The 16,136-nt window shown below is 41.1% G+C and overlaps 1 protein-coding gene across 1 annotated transcript in view; it reads right to left on the reverse strand.

Annotated features, from left to right (window-relative positions):
* Positions 1–16,136, reverse strand: part of xkr7b (XK, Kell blood group complex subunit-related family, member 7b) — a 120,787-nt gene that overhangs the window by 14,658 nt on the left and 89,993 nt on the right. Inside the window, exon 2 of the mRNA XM_006803705.3 lies at positions 2,173–2,372. Coding sequence (XP_006803768.1) covers positions 2,173–2,372 — 200 coding nt within the window. The remainder of the gene's footprint in view (positions 1–2,172; positions 2,373–16,136) is intronic.

The raw sequence follows: 16,136 nt of genomic DNA on the forward strand, positions 1-16,136 counted from the left end.
GAGTGCCCACATTAAAAAACATGAATGCTTTTTAACAGATGGTAGGTCAAAGTAGACAGGGATATTTGTGTGTGAGAGCTCGGACACGTTTATCTCTGAGAGGAGTTTCGCTTTTAGGCTACGAGATAAAGGATGTTGGGTAAGGAGGGACACAAAGGACGATTCGAGGTTAAAAAGCATCTATTATACATTTCCCAGTTTTTTCACACATACTGCTCAAAATGTTAAAGCTCTCATAATAAACCGAAATAAACCCACAAATGACGCAGGTGTGTATGAATAATGCCCGAGAGCCAACAGGTTTGTTGTTTCACAGTTCTTCCTCATCCTTAATATGAATGATGTCATAAAGAGTGGTTAAACCTAATACGGTCATCTCAGTGAGCACAGCTCTGGCTGTGAGCACAGAAGCCACGCCCACTCACCTCTTTTTTTTTAGGGGGCAGCCAATCAGAAAAAAGTTGTTTTAAAGAGAGGAAGATGGGAGCCACCACAGCTCGTTTAATGAGAGTCCCTCAGCTTCCTAGGTCACACACCCATGGCATAAATTTCAGAATGCTGGGTGATTTGCAGGAAAGGTGACGTCTTACATGGTCAAAGTCACCGGGATTAAAACTTTTATTCGATGCTCCTATTTTAAGAATTTGAAAATCCTACATCGCCTGATTCTCGAGTAACTGCATTCACACACTTCAGAGTCCACGCCGCCTGCCTGGCGTCCTGCCTGGGGGGGTGACAACAACACCCCATCAGCCTTTTATGACTGATTATTATGTAGCGACTTATGCAAAGCTACTGTAGCTACTGCACACAATAGGTTCCCTATAAAAACATGCTTTCAAAGGCTACATTGTACTGTAATCAGGTATATTTACTCAGGAAGAGTACTTAAGTAGTAAATTGAGGTACTTGTTAATCACTTGAATATTTTATTGTGATGAGGCTCTTCTTCTGGTGCACATCGTCTCTTTGTGTCTCTAGTCTGGTCAGCTCCGGTGCTTCTTATTATTTTGATGTAGTTTCATGTTTTTATGCCATCACTGTTCAGCAGTTTTTATTATTTTTAGCTGTTATTAACATACAGTTTTTTTTCCTAATAACTACTTTCTGCACTCGATCCACTTTTTAAACTTTACAGAACAAATCACGGGATTTTATTTTGTTAAATATGCCATTTCTTAGTAACTGATGATAACAATCTAAACTGTGATATTCACACAACCTGCATTAGAAGACTCGATTATATTACTGATCTTTGACTGTTCGGGGATTTGGATTTAAACATTTTTGTTTTTTTAACATGAAATATTACAATAACACAGTGTTACACTCTCAAAGGGCCGTAAGTCGTCTTCTAATGGATGTCAAAGCAGATGTACTAAGTTTCCTGCAGACACGCAGACTCTGTGTTGTCACTGCAGCCATGCACGTCGATATCGCTGCTACACTGAGCACAGTCGGTGCGCGCCGCGTCCACCGCAGCCACGGCTGCGCCTCGCACAGATGTTTGCCCTCCACTCGTCTGTAACTGAGCACAGAGTCCTAGCAGGAGAGTCAAGGTGAACTTTAAAGATATTCAAATGCAGGAAGTTAGTTTTTTGGATTGTGCAGACTACATGTGTGCGTTGTGGGTTTTATGAGTCAGCTGTGTGTTTTGTGCTATTTAAATATGTTTCTGACACTTGTCTTCTGCTGCTGCTGGTGCCCGCCAGGTGTGTGTGAACACGGAGTGTGAAAAGTACTGAAGTGAACACACACACACACACACACACACACAGAGAGAGAGAGAGCGGGGGAGAGAGACTGTTTTGTTTTATTCATCAAAGGCCAATCTGCTTGTAAGAGGTGCATGAATAAAGCATAGATTCTCCTAGTGATATCACACACTCACACATTCACACACACAGAATAAGTTTGCTTTATTACAGTTTGGTTCTTATTTCTTAGCTCAAATCAAGTAAGTTTATAGACTGATTTCCTCCTTTAACTTTGACCCTCTGCTTCTTCGTCTATGACACGTCTTGGTCTTTGCAGCAATAGTGCTGTTTGCCCAATCTCAGCAGAAAACTTATGATAGCCACTGGTAATGATGGCTAAAAAAAGCAAAATAAAGCTGTATATCATTCATTCTAAGAAATCTTTGAAAAAGGAGAAGACGGCTGAATGCGTCACCTTGCAGAGGCAGAACACCGCTTTCATGGACCATAATGCTCAGCTGCAGAACGAGCTGTGGAGCCGACTTCAGGAAGGCCTCCAGGAGGCGGAGCATGGTGATGTCAGCGCTCTCAAACATCAGCCTCCAGTGGAACTGGCGGCGGGGCCCGTTGCTGTTCCAGCGGCTCTTGGCACCCAGGTAGAGGGCGTGGATGTATCTGAGGGTGAGAGAAAGAGGTTTAAGGGCGGTGATTTATCCCATTAAACATCAGCCTTTGTTTTTAGTTACAACCTGAAAGTCAACCCAAAAATAAACCAATAATAACTGAAGTTTGGGCTTTATGGATGAACATACATGACATTTTCACCAAGCAAGACTGGAAAATGTTTGGGAAAAACCAACACGTTCTCACTCCCAAAGCGTAACATTTTACGCTAGGTGACAAATCGTCAACATATTACGTTTTCGGCTACCCACCACGTTCCTAAATGACGACCTCGGAAAAATGAGGAAATATGAGAACCATATGGACTCAATCTACACATGTTCACTCTTTTTCTTCAAATCGCTTAGAAACACGCTATTTAACATCATTAAAGTCCTGGTTAACCTCAGGAAAAAGGTTATGGTTAGGGCTAGGGATAAGGTTAGGTTTAGGGCTGGAATACAGGGCTGGAACGTCTATTACCGCGGGAGCGTCATTGCACTGGATTTCGGCCATAACCCGCCCCGTACCATAAGAACGCCGAAGGTCTCCTTTTGCGTTCCTCAGGAACACCCCGGGACGTGACAAAACGTTGGCATGTTACGCCTCGGCAGTGAGAACGGGCTCGAAAAACTGGGAAAAAATGAGTGATGAAAACTAAATAAACTGATGAAAATGAAACTATTCTTAAGCTTTGAAAAAAGAGGCCTCTTTACTCAAAAGGGCCGTGCTCGGCATCCTTTCTAAAATCACACGAGGGGTTTTCTAGCACCAGATACAGACGGGGATCTCCATGTATGATCTTTCCTTATTATTCCTGCGTCTCTGAGATATGTTATCAGAGCAGATTTCTACTGACTAGAATTAGAAGTCACACACTGTTCTTCTGCTCTGCTGTGCACTGGCTTCATCCAGCAGTGACCTTGAGCTTGAACTGGGGCATTTGCAGCTGACTGAAAAGGCATCGGGGATGAGAGTGAAAGCCTCCTAGTCTGGGTTTGTGGCTCTCAGCAACAAAAAGGTGGACTGCTTGTTCGCAGCTGGGGATGAGCTGGCGCCTCAGCTGAAGGCGTTCAAAAATCTGGTAGTCTTGTTCACAAGTGTGGAGCAAGAGATTGAGAAACGGTTTGGGGAATTTGTCTGCAGTGAATCTGAAGCATCCTTCTGACCCCCACCGAAAAGAAAATGAGTGTAGATACAAACAGCGGCAATAAAATTGTCTGAGCTCACTCTCAGAGACAGAGTCAGCAGGTCTGGCGTGCAGGAGGGGCTCAAAGTAGAGCCATTGCTCCTCTGCTCTCAAAAGGAACTGAGCTGGTTCCAGCATATGATTAGGATGCCTTCTGGGGGCGTCTAGGTGAGGTGTTTCAGGCATGGGAGGAGACCCTGGGGCAAACCCAGGAGAAGTTATGTCGAACGCCACACAGAGACGCAGCAGAGTGACCCAGAAGTAGATTAGTGGTAGAAAATAGAAGAATTTTCTGATAAATGAAATCAGGTGAACAAACTCAAGAGCTTCTGTCAGGGGTCAACAAGGGAAATACGTAAGAGTATTAGAGCCAGACGTGACCTCTTTGGGATTCTGCTAACACACAAACACACTGGCCCTGGTTATATTTGGCTCTGTTCCCATCAGAGTATAAAAAAGAATAGATTTCAAAAGCTCAACAGCAAAAAACTTCCAGTAAATCCTAGAAGTTATAACAGAAATCAATACCATGATGGGCTAGAACTTGGCCCCTGATTTCACTGAGTTTTATCTATGGGATTTGCCCCAAGGAGTGAGGAAATCTGACAAATATCTTTTATTAATACTATTGTCTGGTGCAAAGAAAGCCATAATTCGCAAATGGCTAAACATGGATCCACCGTCATTTTTGGACTGGACAGGCATTATCAAGGAAATTTACACAATGGAGAGGCTGACTTTTTCATTAAGACTTGCTGCTGATAAATTTGAGAAGTACTGGAAAAAATGAGACCTTTACCTGAATGGAAAACTATTATAAATTCAAATTTATCATTGCTGTAATTCACCTATTTGATTTGATTGTACTTTAAATGGATCTTTTTTAAGTACAGATACTCTGTACTTATTAAGGGTCTGAGTGTTTTGTAAAAAAAACAAAAAACAAAACAAAACTACCAATAAAAATATAAAGTGTTAAAAATCAAAGTTCCAGTAAATCCACCCTGCATCTAATCAACAGAAAAACGCCACTAAAACCGATCTGTGATTTGAGTGAATGGTTCCTTTTTCATTCGGATTCTAAAATAAAGTAAAATAAAGACTTTCTCCTGTTGAGAATAAGAAATAAAAAGATTTCACAATAGATTTTATCACTTGATGTAAACATTTTATTTCCCACTTATTTTGCCGTCTCTAGCAAATGTGAATAATCTGATTTGCAGCTCTGTGCATGAACACAGTGAGGAGCAGACTGTAGCGTACAGCAGGGATAAAAGCTGAATTACATCTTTCAGAAAATGTGAAACCTCAACGTGCCGCTCTCCCGAGAGGACAAAAACACCTCAGAGGAAAACATCTTCATCCTCAGCTGTCACTGCTCTGCTCCGACGTCCTGCTGTTGTTTGTTTGCCGTCAGTGACAGTTTTGGTTACAATGGTTCAAATGGTCTATGCAGGTGAGCAGTATTAGTTTTATTTAGTGACAAGTGACGATATGAAATCTGATATTTTTTACCCGTGGTGCAAAATAAAGTGTTAAAGTGATGATGTATTAGCAAAGAAAAAAACAGGCTAACTTTATGGAAAACAGACGGGAGGCACTACAATGATTTTAAACTGTAGTTTCAGTATTGTTATACCACCTGTAGTCATTTATATCCAGGTGCACAGCTCTGTGGTGTGGCAACTGCAAGATCTCCTCATTAAAACAGGAGAGAAACATCACTGACGGAGGACACAACACTGGTTAAATCACACGTATACCATGAGCTGGTAGGTGGGTTGCAAAGTGGTTTGCAGGCGTACAGCAACTGTGGCCTGTTAAAGTAGCTGAAATAGCACAAAGGCCTGATTTAGTCTACAATGAACTGTTCGTAAAAGGCTGGTGTCATTAGTAGCATTTATGCTTGTGCTGGTGCATTAAGTATAAAACCCAGTGTTTTATAATGCAACCTCTGGGTGCCCTCCCTTTGTTGCTATCAGTATTGTGGGAGGTGAGGACAAAGATTTTTGTCCACTTCTTTGTACATTCCTTCACATCCATTCCAATAGTTTCATCTCCCTCAAGGAATTTTCTGACAGTTGTGAGTCGTCATATGGATGCTATGATTATTATTCCCCATACTGACGCTGTGATTGTTATTCCCTGCACTGATAAATTCAAAAGCTGCAGTGAAAAAGTCGTAAAGTCAGATGAAGCTGTGGCTTCATTTCTGATGCTAACTTTACAAGATCTACCTCTGCTGTAGATATTTAAATAAATAAGGCAAAAAGCAAAAATTACTTTCGCAAGAATCGCTTTAACCCTTTAAGACCTACCATAGAACCAAGTCCGCCAGAGCTTATATTATATTTTTTACATGCTGTGGAGCCATTTTTGGCAGCATTTCAAGTTGATATACATCAATACAACCATTATAGCCCAAATTTGTATGCATTAAGTGCATAGTAATTAAATAAATTGCAAAAAAGTGCAATAAACTACAAAAAGATTGAAAATCGTTTTTGTTTTTTTAACATATATTTCTAGTTAGAGAAATTTAAGAGGCTTATCCCTCAAAACTGTAAATACAAAAAAGTTGCACAAAATAGTTTCCCACCACAGGAAATTTATTTTAAGTGTCTTCATAGTTTTATTTTTGAAATACACCAATTTTTATATACCGCAGGAAAAACGAAAATAAATATTAAAATGCAAATTTGCAAAAAAAAGCAGCATATGCATCAAAATAAACTATTTCCAGGAGTGCAATTTTAGTTCTAAGCATCCCAGAAACGACACAGAAAGTCATAAAGTCAAACATAACTTTTAAAAACACCAGTATAGGCTCATAAGGCCCTGATAGTAAAAAAACACATTTCCGCAAAATGACGTCACTTCCGGTTTTGGGCAGGTCATGGCGGACATGCGATAGTTCGCGCTGATGGACGTAGGAAGTGTTACAAACAGCTGATCGGATCGGCAAAGCGTGTTTCTGGAATATTATGTTTTTGTTGCTGCAAGTGCTTTTTATGCAGTTTTTGCAAAGCTATATGTGGAAGGAAACCGTGACCGAGGACAAGCTGATGGCATAAGATGTAAGTACAACTCCTCCGGTTTCATACGCAAAAAAAATTATTGTGCTAGCTTACATGGTTGCAGTGCTACCCGCTCCGACCAGCTTTAAAGGGTTAAACATCTGTTTTCGCCTAAACACAAAAATCTGAAACATTCATGTTGCTCACTGTGTCAGAAATCTGCACTCAGAGGAAACGTGGCCGCTGTCCTAATCATCCAACATATTCATAATCATCAGAGCTGAAAACAAAATAATCTGTATATTTGTATGAAATATATTTTCCTTAAGCTACAGTTTGTGGTTTTCACCTAATTGTTCTGGTGTGAGATGAGTCACCATCGGCTACAGATACAAGGGAATTTTCTTTAAATGGTTTTTGGGTGTACATAAATTTCATCTCTGTCTCTGTATATAAGAGGCAGGCCTGATGCATCATGGGAGAAGAGGATGGCAGACAGTGGTAGTAGTACAACAAGCAGACGGGACGTGGAGGAGAACCGAAGCTCGCTTGGAGGAAAAGTGAGACGACACTCACTTCCTGTGCTTCTGCATCCCCAAGCAGATTTTAAATGGAAGGGTAAAAATAACCTGGGAGTGTATGCACATGCAAACACACGCACGCACGCACGCACACACACGCACGCACGCACACACACGCACGCACGCACGCACGCACGCACGCACACGCACACACACACACGTCAGCATATGCGGTGATGTTCAAGCCTGCCTAGCACAGACAAGCACGGATGCACATGTGTACGTGGTCGACACACCTCAACACACAAGCCCCCTTAGAAACACGCATTCACACACACACACACACACACACACACACACAGACACACACACACACTCGGTGACAGACATGCAGGAAGGCCAACAAGGCAGCCTGGAAATCTGTAGCTCTGCAAATAATTTGCTGGCCAAGCACTGCCGGCATTTCTTTATTCACTCTCTATGTCTCTCTGTCTCTCCCTCTCTCTCTCCTTCACCTCTAAATCTCCGTTTGTCTTTCACACCTTTCTTTTCTTTTAGATTTAATTCTTAAATTTATTCAGTTTCTTGCTTTTTTAAAGTCACACTTGGTGGATCAGTCGGTTCATAATGCTTTATTAATTCACATATATATATATTTATTTATTTACGTCTCTATTCATTTCTATATGACAGAAACCATGCAAATGTCATCATACCTGTGAAGTGACAATAAATAATATTCTATTTTCTGTCGTGTTTTCTTTCTTTCCTTTAAAAACAGTTTTTCCACGTTCCCTCTTTCCTGCTTCGTCCTCGTCTCTTTCCTCCTCCACCCTTTTCCAGATTTTCTTTCCCGTCTCTCTTTCTGCCGTCTATCCTCTGCTTGTTATCTCTCATTTTGTTTCTCTCTCAATCCAATTTCATGCAGCTATTGTCTTTCTCTCCCATTTCTTTCCCTACCTCTCTTGCTCCCTCTCGCTCTCTCTCTCCATCCAATTTATTTTGCTCTTCCCTCAGGTGTTCTCTCGGCCTCAAGCTTCCAATCTATCAAATCTATATGAATCCTCTCCTCCTCCTCTCCTTCCTCTCTGTTACTGCTCTCCTCTCCTCCCTAGTAGCCTCTCCTCTTCCTCCAGTTGGAGACCCTGAGCTTGTGTGTGTGGTGTAAGAGAAATGCTGCTAAGTGTAATGCTGAACCAAGAGTGAACCCTTAGAGGGAAGCTTACACACAGAGAAATTAAACTGTTATACTCACTTCATTTAAATCATTTTTAAATTAATATTACAGGTCAAGGAGTGAAGCGCAGAGATCAGCAGCCCCACAAGGAGACAGAGGATAAGATTTGCAATTTAACGGTGCTCTTTTAACATTGGTTCAGCCCCGTCTGGATGTGGTGGAAATGACTGAGATTATGATGTAGTATTTTGGAAAAGTAAGAAAAGTAGGGATTCAAAGTTTGTCCTCCTGGAGTCGTTTTTTTTAAGCGGTAAAAACAATAAAAAGATTTAAAAAATAAACAGCATTTTAAAAGTGAATTGATTATTTGGTGAACTAGCTGTGTACGGACCACACACCGCTGAAGACTTTTTCTGAATTTCGGTTTTAAGAGAGCGCTCGAGGGGTAGAGAGAGTTTGTTGAGTGGAGCTGGTTGATAACGTTATAAAACCTTGAACTAATGCCGAGAAGTCGACGGGTGAAACTGCAAGAACCGCAAGAAAATGGGCTTCTTGACGTGTATGCTTGTGGCAAACAATCCAGGATTGGGTTATGTTTTCACTCTTCATTCTTTTTTATATTACACTACAAACTCCTCACAGCTGCCAGCAGTGACACGAGGCAGTAATGCAGTATCAGATTTAGCAGTGGAAGCAGACTAGAAGCATAGACTGTAAACGATGGATTCGGCTGCTGAGCATGTCCTCCTTCGTGCCTTTAATTGGGAGCACTGTTTACAAAATGAACCTGTGTTGTCTTTAATATGACCCCAAACAGATACTGAGACCAAGAAAGTGTCCACTGAGGTCACAGAGCAAGTTTCTCATTGGTTGTTTGGCTGTTACAGTAGCCAGTGCCTGCTGGCCATTACAAGGAATGCAGGTGTAAGGCATTTCAACACCGGCTTCGCTTTTTGGACCGGGAAGATGCATCCATCTTTTATGTACAGTCTACCACCACAAGTTCCTGTGCTGCACATTTCAGTAATGTAATGTTTTCGTGTTACATAAGTTCTTCAATAGCTGCATGATGTGCAGATAGGTGCTTTTTCATGAGCACCTGCACAACAAATGCTTGACTTCAGTTCACACACAGCAGTCTGTAACTTTTAACAGGTAGAGATCACTTTTAGTTTGTTACACGAAAGAAGAGGAGAGTCAGCGTAAAATGCAAATATGAGGATGTGTTTATGCAACTTTTAATCTTATATATGTAACCGGTGTGATCCTGCGTTGTGTCTGATAAAAAAGGTAAAAGAAAGAAAGGCCTCCAAGTAAATAATTTGCCCACTCCAGCTCCTCTCCCACAGGGGAATTGTAGAAAAAGGGCTGGCATTTATTTTAAACATTAAACATAAAGTATGCATTTACACGTAACATATTTGACATAAGATAAAAAAAACCCAACATGAAATCCGACATACCTGATAAAAAAGGTAAAAGAAAGAAAGGCCTCCAAGTAAATAATTTGCCCGCTCCAGCTCCTACGACCAAATACAAACAGTGGGGAAGAGGGTTAGCTCAACCCACCACAACTTCCAAGCTAGCAAGAAGTATATATTCATGCTAGCATTTATGGTGCCTAAAACCCATTTATGATACATACATACTACACACTTGTAACATCTAACAAAAAACAGGCTTAATAATGACAATAATTGAACTAAAATCACAATCAGAAACATCCAGGTGGCTAAATATGCATTATATGAGCGTTTTACAGTGTTGGGAAAGAAGTGACACCCACCTCTCCCACAGGGGAATTGTAGAAAAGGGGAGAGACAAAAGGGGTACACTGTATTTATAGGGTTGCACCAAAGAAGAAGAAGGAAAGAATGAGGAGGGGCTCTAAATGATAATGAACATAACTACAGGCTTGGAGGTCCTAAAAGTCAGGTATAAAAGGAACAGTTTGTGGGTTTAGGACACATTTTGTGTAATTATAACAATGTGATTTATGACCCTGTTACATATACACAGTGGCAAGTTCACTGCTGTGGTCTCAGGGGATGTTGAGCAGTAATATAAAGCAAATAAAGTATTTCTATGTTTCTTAGCAACAATTAGCAGCTGTCTGTGTTTATGTGGTGCTTCCATAGACTTTACAGTTGAAGCTGTTCATCCAAATGAGGTCACGTTTTTAGTGCATGTTGTTAAAATCAAAGCTAAACCAAGGGATGATGTCATGTCCAGCTTTAATATACAACACATGATTGTAGCTTCAAAATCCATAAAGAAATAGCTGTGTTAAAACCTTAAAACGCCACCCAACAGCTTTTGGATGAACTGCAAGCCGGCACTTATCATCTGAACACCCGAGGATGGAGCTCACTGGTGCTGCTGTGGTTAAATGGGAGCAAGCTCCTAAATCTGATGCGAAGTCTGAAACCAGAAAAAAGTGATGGCAGTTATAACCGCCTGTGGTTTCGATGGAGAATGTGATCAGACCTCATCCTGACACGTGGCTCGTGCATCACGCTGTCAGAGAGTCGTGAACATTTCTGTTTGTGTAATTATAAACATTATTCTAATAACTGTCACCTCGTCAGTTCTCATGCCACGAATTTCTCATCATTACGCCTCATTGACTTGAAATTGATCAGCAGATGCACATTCGGGACACATTTCGAAGCTAGAAACAGGAAACAGATATTAGACTTAGTAGTAATTAATGATTTGTTTTCCTCAAAGAGCAAATTACACTAATAATAATGACACTACGAGGCTGTTATCTCCAATCACTCAATCGTTTTCTAATGATTAATGTTATTCTAGTGTTTACAAGACTAATGACACCTTAGTATTGTTTCTGATGGCACAAGTCTACATGCCGGCTACAGTGACACAAGTGTTAGTCAAGCCATCACTCTAAATTATCCATAAAAGAGAAAAAGCAGTGCGCAGGAACGACAGAATGAAAGGTTTACTAATAACTCGCTCCTGCAGTCGATCAAAGACTGGACTCAACTTCTGACCCTCCCCTTTGTCAGTCTACACGGCGATAAATTGGTACCAGGACCAGGCTTTTAACGAGCAGCTGATCTATTAGCTCTCTCGCTCTCTCTCTCTCTCTCTCTCTCACACACACACACACACACAGAGCAGCAAATTTCTGTACATCCTGCAAATCTTTCAGCTGTTAAAAGGAGGCAGAGAGAGAGAGAGAGAGAGAGCTCTTTAACCTTCATCACTTGTCTGAAGTGATTCTCAACCGGCCCATTATCACGCCAGCAATCAGTGACATTTATTGCCTCTCAACACACACACACACACACTGCATGATCAAATGCCTCTTCTGATACACACGGTGCTGGTTCTCATGTCTGATTGGCTGGGTCACATTGGTTTGGAAGCTTGTGTCCAGCTGACGGCAGGTTCGAGGGTTTGGTTTGACCTCGTTCCCTCAGAATGTGTCTTCAAACTTGAAGATAGGTCTAAAGTTTTATGATGTGTTCGAGCTGCTAACCTGTTTACGCTTTTTGAGCTGTACAGTATCATCTTAAGTAAGCTAAGTAATTCTTTCATATAGTGTATCAAATGTGAAAGAGGTCAGTCGTGGTGATAAACCTGCAGAGAGTTATGACGCTGCAGCTCTGCTTCACTCTCACGGGTTTTATAAGGTGCTTCATGTCATTGCTAAGCGGTCTGCTTTGTAACTTTACTGTTTTGGCTCACTCTCACTGCTTCCATTGTATCCTCTTTGGCAGCAGCAGGTGAAAAGCTCTGATATACCAGTCAACCAGCTGCAGTGCAGACTTGATGGTCACTAACTGGAGACGCTCTAGGCAGCCCAGTATCACGGCAAAATGTGTAACAATGCCCCAGGAAATCTGAAGGTTGGTGATTTTTATGCAGTGTATGTGTCGGACGCGTTGCTGTTGTTCCTGCACGCTTTTACTTTGTAATAATACAACTTGCATTTGATCGAGGAACATACCGACTTCCTGCAACGATGGCATCCTATTACAGGCGCGTGCTCAAGTTCACTGAGCTCTTTAGAAGCACCCTGTGTTTCACAAATGTAAAGGCAGGTTGTCATGGTTACATGCTTGAGTTTATGCACCTGTGCCATTGCAACCACATGAATTCAAAGATTAAGAGCATGGCTGAGAACTTTCTTCCATTTAGTGTCATTTCCTAAGCAAAATAGACGGGAAAGAAGGCTAAGAGGAGGAGATAATAAATGTGAATTAAACATTTATAGCTACAGCTAAAATACAAGTTAAAAATTATGCTTATCAATAAATGCTGGATGTATAATATGGATTATAAGAATGGATGTAGCTAGCATAACATGACCCACTGGGTTGGGAACTCCCTTAAAAAAACACAACAACAACACTGAGTTAAGTATTATCTTGGTTGACTTTTTGCAGCAGGGTGGAGTGCTAAGCTATCCAGGTAGTTTGGTAAGAAAGATGCATAAATAGAGAGTATAACTTCACACAGACATCTGTAATATTCAAATAAATATTATAATCTCCCTTCTTGGAAAAAAAGTAGAATAGACACTCTTTGCATGAATAATGACACAGCAATTAATATTATTGGTCAAGAAAATGCATTAAAAATATTCCAGATCAGCCTGTGTGGGGCTAGCATGTCCTACATGTTTCTGTTTGGGTTTCCACCACATATACTTGCTTCCTTCCACAGTCCAAGAGCACTGAAGTCAGGTTAGCTGGTTTTTCTGAATTGGCCTTGGATGTCAGGTAGAAGCAGCTTGTTTTAGAGCAGCGGTCTCCAACCTTTTTTGCGCCACGGACCGGTTTATGCCCGATAATATTTTCACGGACCGGCCTTTAAGGTGTCGCGGATAAATACAACAAAATAAAACTAGTACCGGTACCGAAAAAAAAGAAGATTTATTCATAACACACGTGAAAAGACCCAGGAAAACTGAGTTAATGATAAAAATGATAACAAAATAACGCTGAAAACCGATAAAAACCCTGAAAACCATACATTTCACACCTGAGCCTCAACTCTCGCGGCCCGGTACCAAATGACTCACGGACCGGTACCGGTCCGAGGCCCGGGGGTTGGGGACCGCTGTTTTAGAGAACAAAACAGGAAGTTCTTGTGCCAAGTTGTAAAGTTAATCTATGTTAGAGAGCTGGGCCTTTTAAACACGGGCCTCTTTGGGCTTTGACTCGTTTGTAGAAATGTGGCATGCAGCTGCTTTGTTGTTACAGTATAAGAATGTATTCTTAGGTAATCGCTTGATGGTAGGTAATGGAAAACAACATGCTACAGACTGTGAAATGTATCGACACTACCTGTAAAGTGTTTGTTTGGGGGGTTTAAAGAAGATTCTAGTCTCTGGATCTGATTTTTCAAACTTTGAGCTGAAGTCTTTGCTGTATTTCGTCTCAGTTTTGTTTAAGCAAGATGTCATTAGCTCAAAGCACAGAGCTGCACCAAACTGACACTAGTGTGTTAAATTGTTGAGCATGCTTAGCACGAGGTAAGAGTAGATTTAAACAAACACTTCTTAAATTATGGCGTATTTTTAGTTAAAAACTCAAAATAATGGCCAAGATGCGTAAACCAGGACGGTCAGATGAATTTTGTTCAAAATAACCTGCAAGTCGACGTTATCTATCAGTTTTTGTGATCTTTTATATGTTTAAGTGCAGGCCCTCAGCACAGCTTTGGGACAGTAGTGGAGTATTAGCACATTACTGCAGGCTCAAAGCCACTGATCTAAAAAGGATACATGGATGGATCACATAATGTTTCGTGATGGTAGCAACAAAGTAGCCCGACACATCTAAATTAGACAAATTTGCAGCATCTGAAGTAGTGAGACCAGGGTGCGTTTGCAGCCTCGCTTTGTCATTTGCAGTTTGTTTGTTTTCATAAACTGCTACACAAAGCAGTTTTGGAGTATTGAATTTTTAAAAAATGCAGCGGTGATACGGAGCCACACAGGCATACGTTACTGTGACAGCGTCGTGGCAGAGCACGAGCAGTTTCGCCCCCAGCAGAGATGAAAAGCCCCCTGCAGTGGGTGGATGGAGGTTAGAACAGTCAGCCTGCTGCTAGTCTGTGAATAATGCAGCTGTCAAAAAGCTCAAAATTAAACACATTGAATAGAGGCAGGACAGCCCTGGGCTCTGCTCCACTCTGCAGCACACACACGGTGACAGACATATATGTACACTGCATACACACGAACAACACACACCATAACACCATGCAGGCACATTTACAGTACAAACATGCTGCATTCACGCACACTGAGATATCCAAACTAGTATATATGATAAAAACTAACTGATTTACTGGTTAAACTCTATTAACACTCAAGAAAGATCAATTTAATATTCAATGTTTCATCAAATGTGAAATCTATTAATATTTGTGGCTCTGACGCACATGAAAAGCACAACAAATTCACAAACGTCATAATCCTGTGGTGTTTAAAAATGAATACTGGTGCTAGCTAATTCATTAAAATCCAGTTCTTTAGAGAAGCAATGGATTCATTAATTCATACAAACAATGATGTGAGTTTTACTTGCTGTAATCATCCCTCCTGGTCACACTAAGCACTTTATTTTGTGTATTTATGCTTCACTTCTCTTCCCATGCACACGTGTTGATAGATGAGTGATTGTTGAGTCAGGTTAGGTCGGGAAATGCTGCAGATTTAGACCTTGAGTGGCCATTTAGGAGCTGCAGAATTCGGCTCTTTCACAGAGCTCTACATAGTCCTGTGAAAAACTAATTACACCCTATGATTCAGTAGCTTTTAGAACCACCTTTAGCAGCAATAACTTCAAGTAACTGTTTTCTGAAAGACTTTATCAGTCTCTTACAATGTGGAGGCCCACTCCTCTTTCCAGTGTTGCTTTAGCTCATTGATGCTTGCGGGTTTTTGCACAGCTCTCTTAACATCATTGCAACGCCTTGGTTTCAGCTCATCTGTTGTAGATTTGCTGCTGTACCCAGGATCATTTTCCTGTTATATGACACAGCTTGGGCAATGCTTTAGCTGTCTCACATCTGATCCTTGAATATTAGATCGGTACAAAGAGGAGTTCATGGTTGACTCGATGACTGCAAGGTGCCCCAGCCGTGTAAGCCCAAATCGTCACCCCTCCTTCACCGTGATGACAGTTATCATGAGGTAAACATGAGGTGGTGGTTTGGATGCTGTACATTATGGCCAAGCATCTCCATCTTGGTCTTATCTGTCTGAAGGAAATTGTTCCAAACATCTAGTGCTTTATGTGCTTGTGCTGTTATAAGGACGTTTTTCCTTCCCACTGTCACCAAGTGCATCTGATTGTTGGTGTTATCTTATTGTAGGCTCTTTACCTTACAATATAAAATGCCCAGAGGCGTCAGTTGTCGTGATGTGGCGCTATAAAAATAAAACTGAATGGAGTTTTCAAGGCCTTTAACATTTAACATGCTAACTGAGGCCTGTAGAGTCTAAGATGTAGCTATGGGGTTTTGGGGAGGGTTTTTTTGCAATTTCTTTGAGCCTTGCACGGTCTGACCTTGGGGTAAATTTGTTGAGATGTCTTGAACACTTTCTCACTGTAGAATGATGGACTTAAAACTCTTCATAGATGGAAACAGAGCAACAAGAAAGCTGATGGCTGATATGCTTCCATGTGTTTACGCCTCTGAATGCTCCACAACAGCAAACTGTCAAAACATCTGCTTTTATACAGGTACTCACGCTAACTGGTGAGCAGCTAATCAAATGCATTTCATTAGCCAATGAACCCTTTTAATTTCAATCCAGTCTTTAAATGATAACGTATGAACTCTGCTTCCGGGTCCAAACTACTCTTCGTGTATTAAGGCTGTTGAGTT

Source organism: Neolamprologus brichardi, chromosome 20, assembly GCF_056152115.1.
Source record: "Neolamprologus brichardi isolate AB-2024 chromosome 20, ASM5615211v1, whole genome shotgun sequence".
Taxonomy (NCBI): Eukaryota; Metazoa; Chordata; class Actinopteri; order Cichliformes; family Cichlidae; genus Neolamprologus; species Neolamprologus brichardi.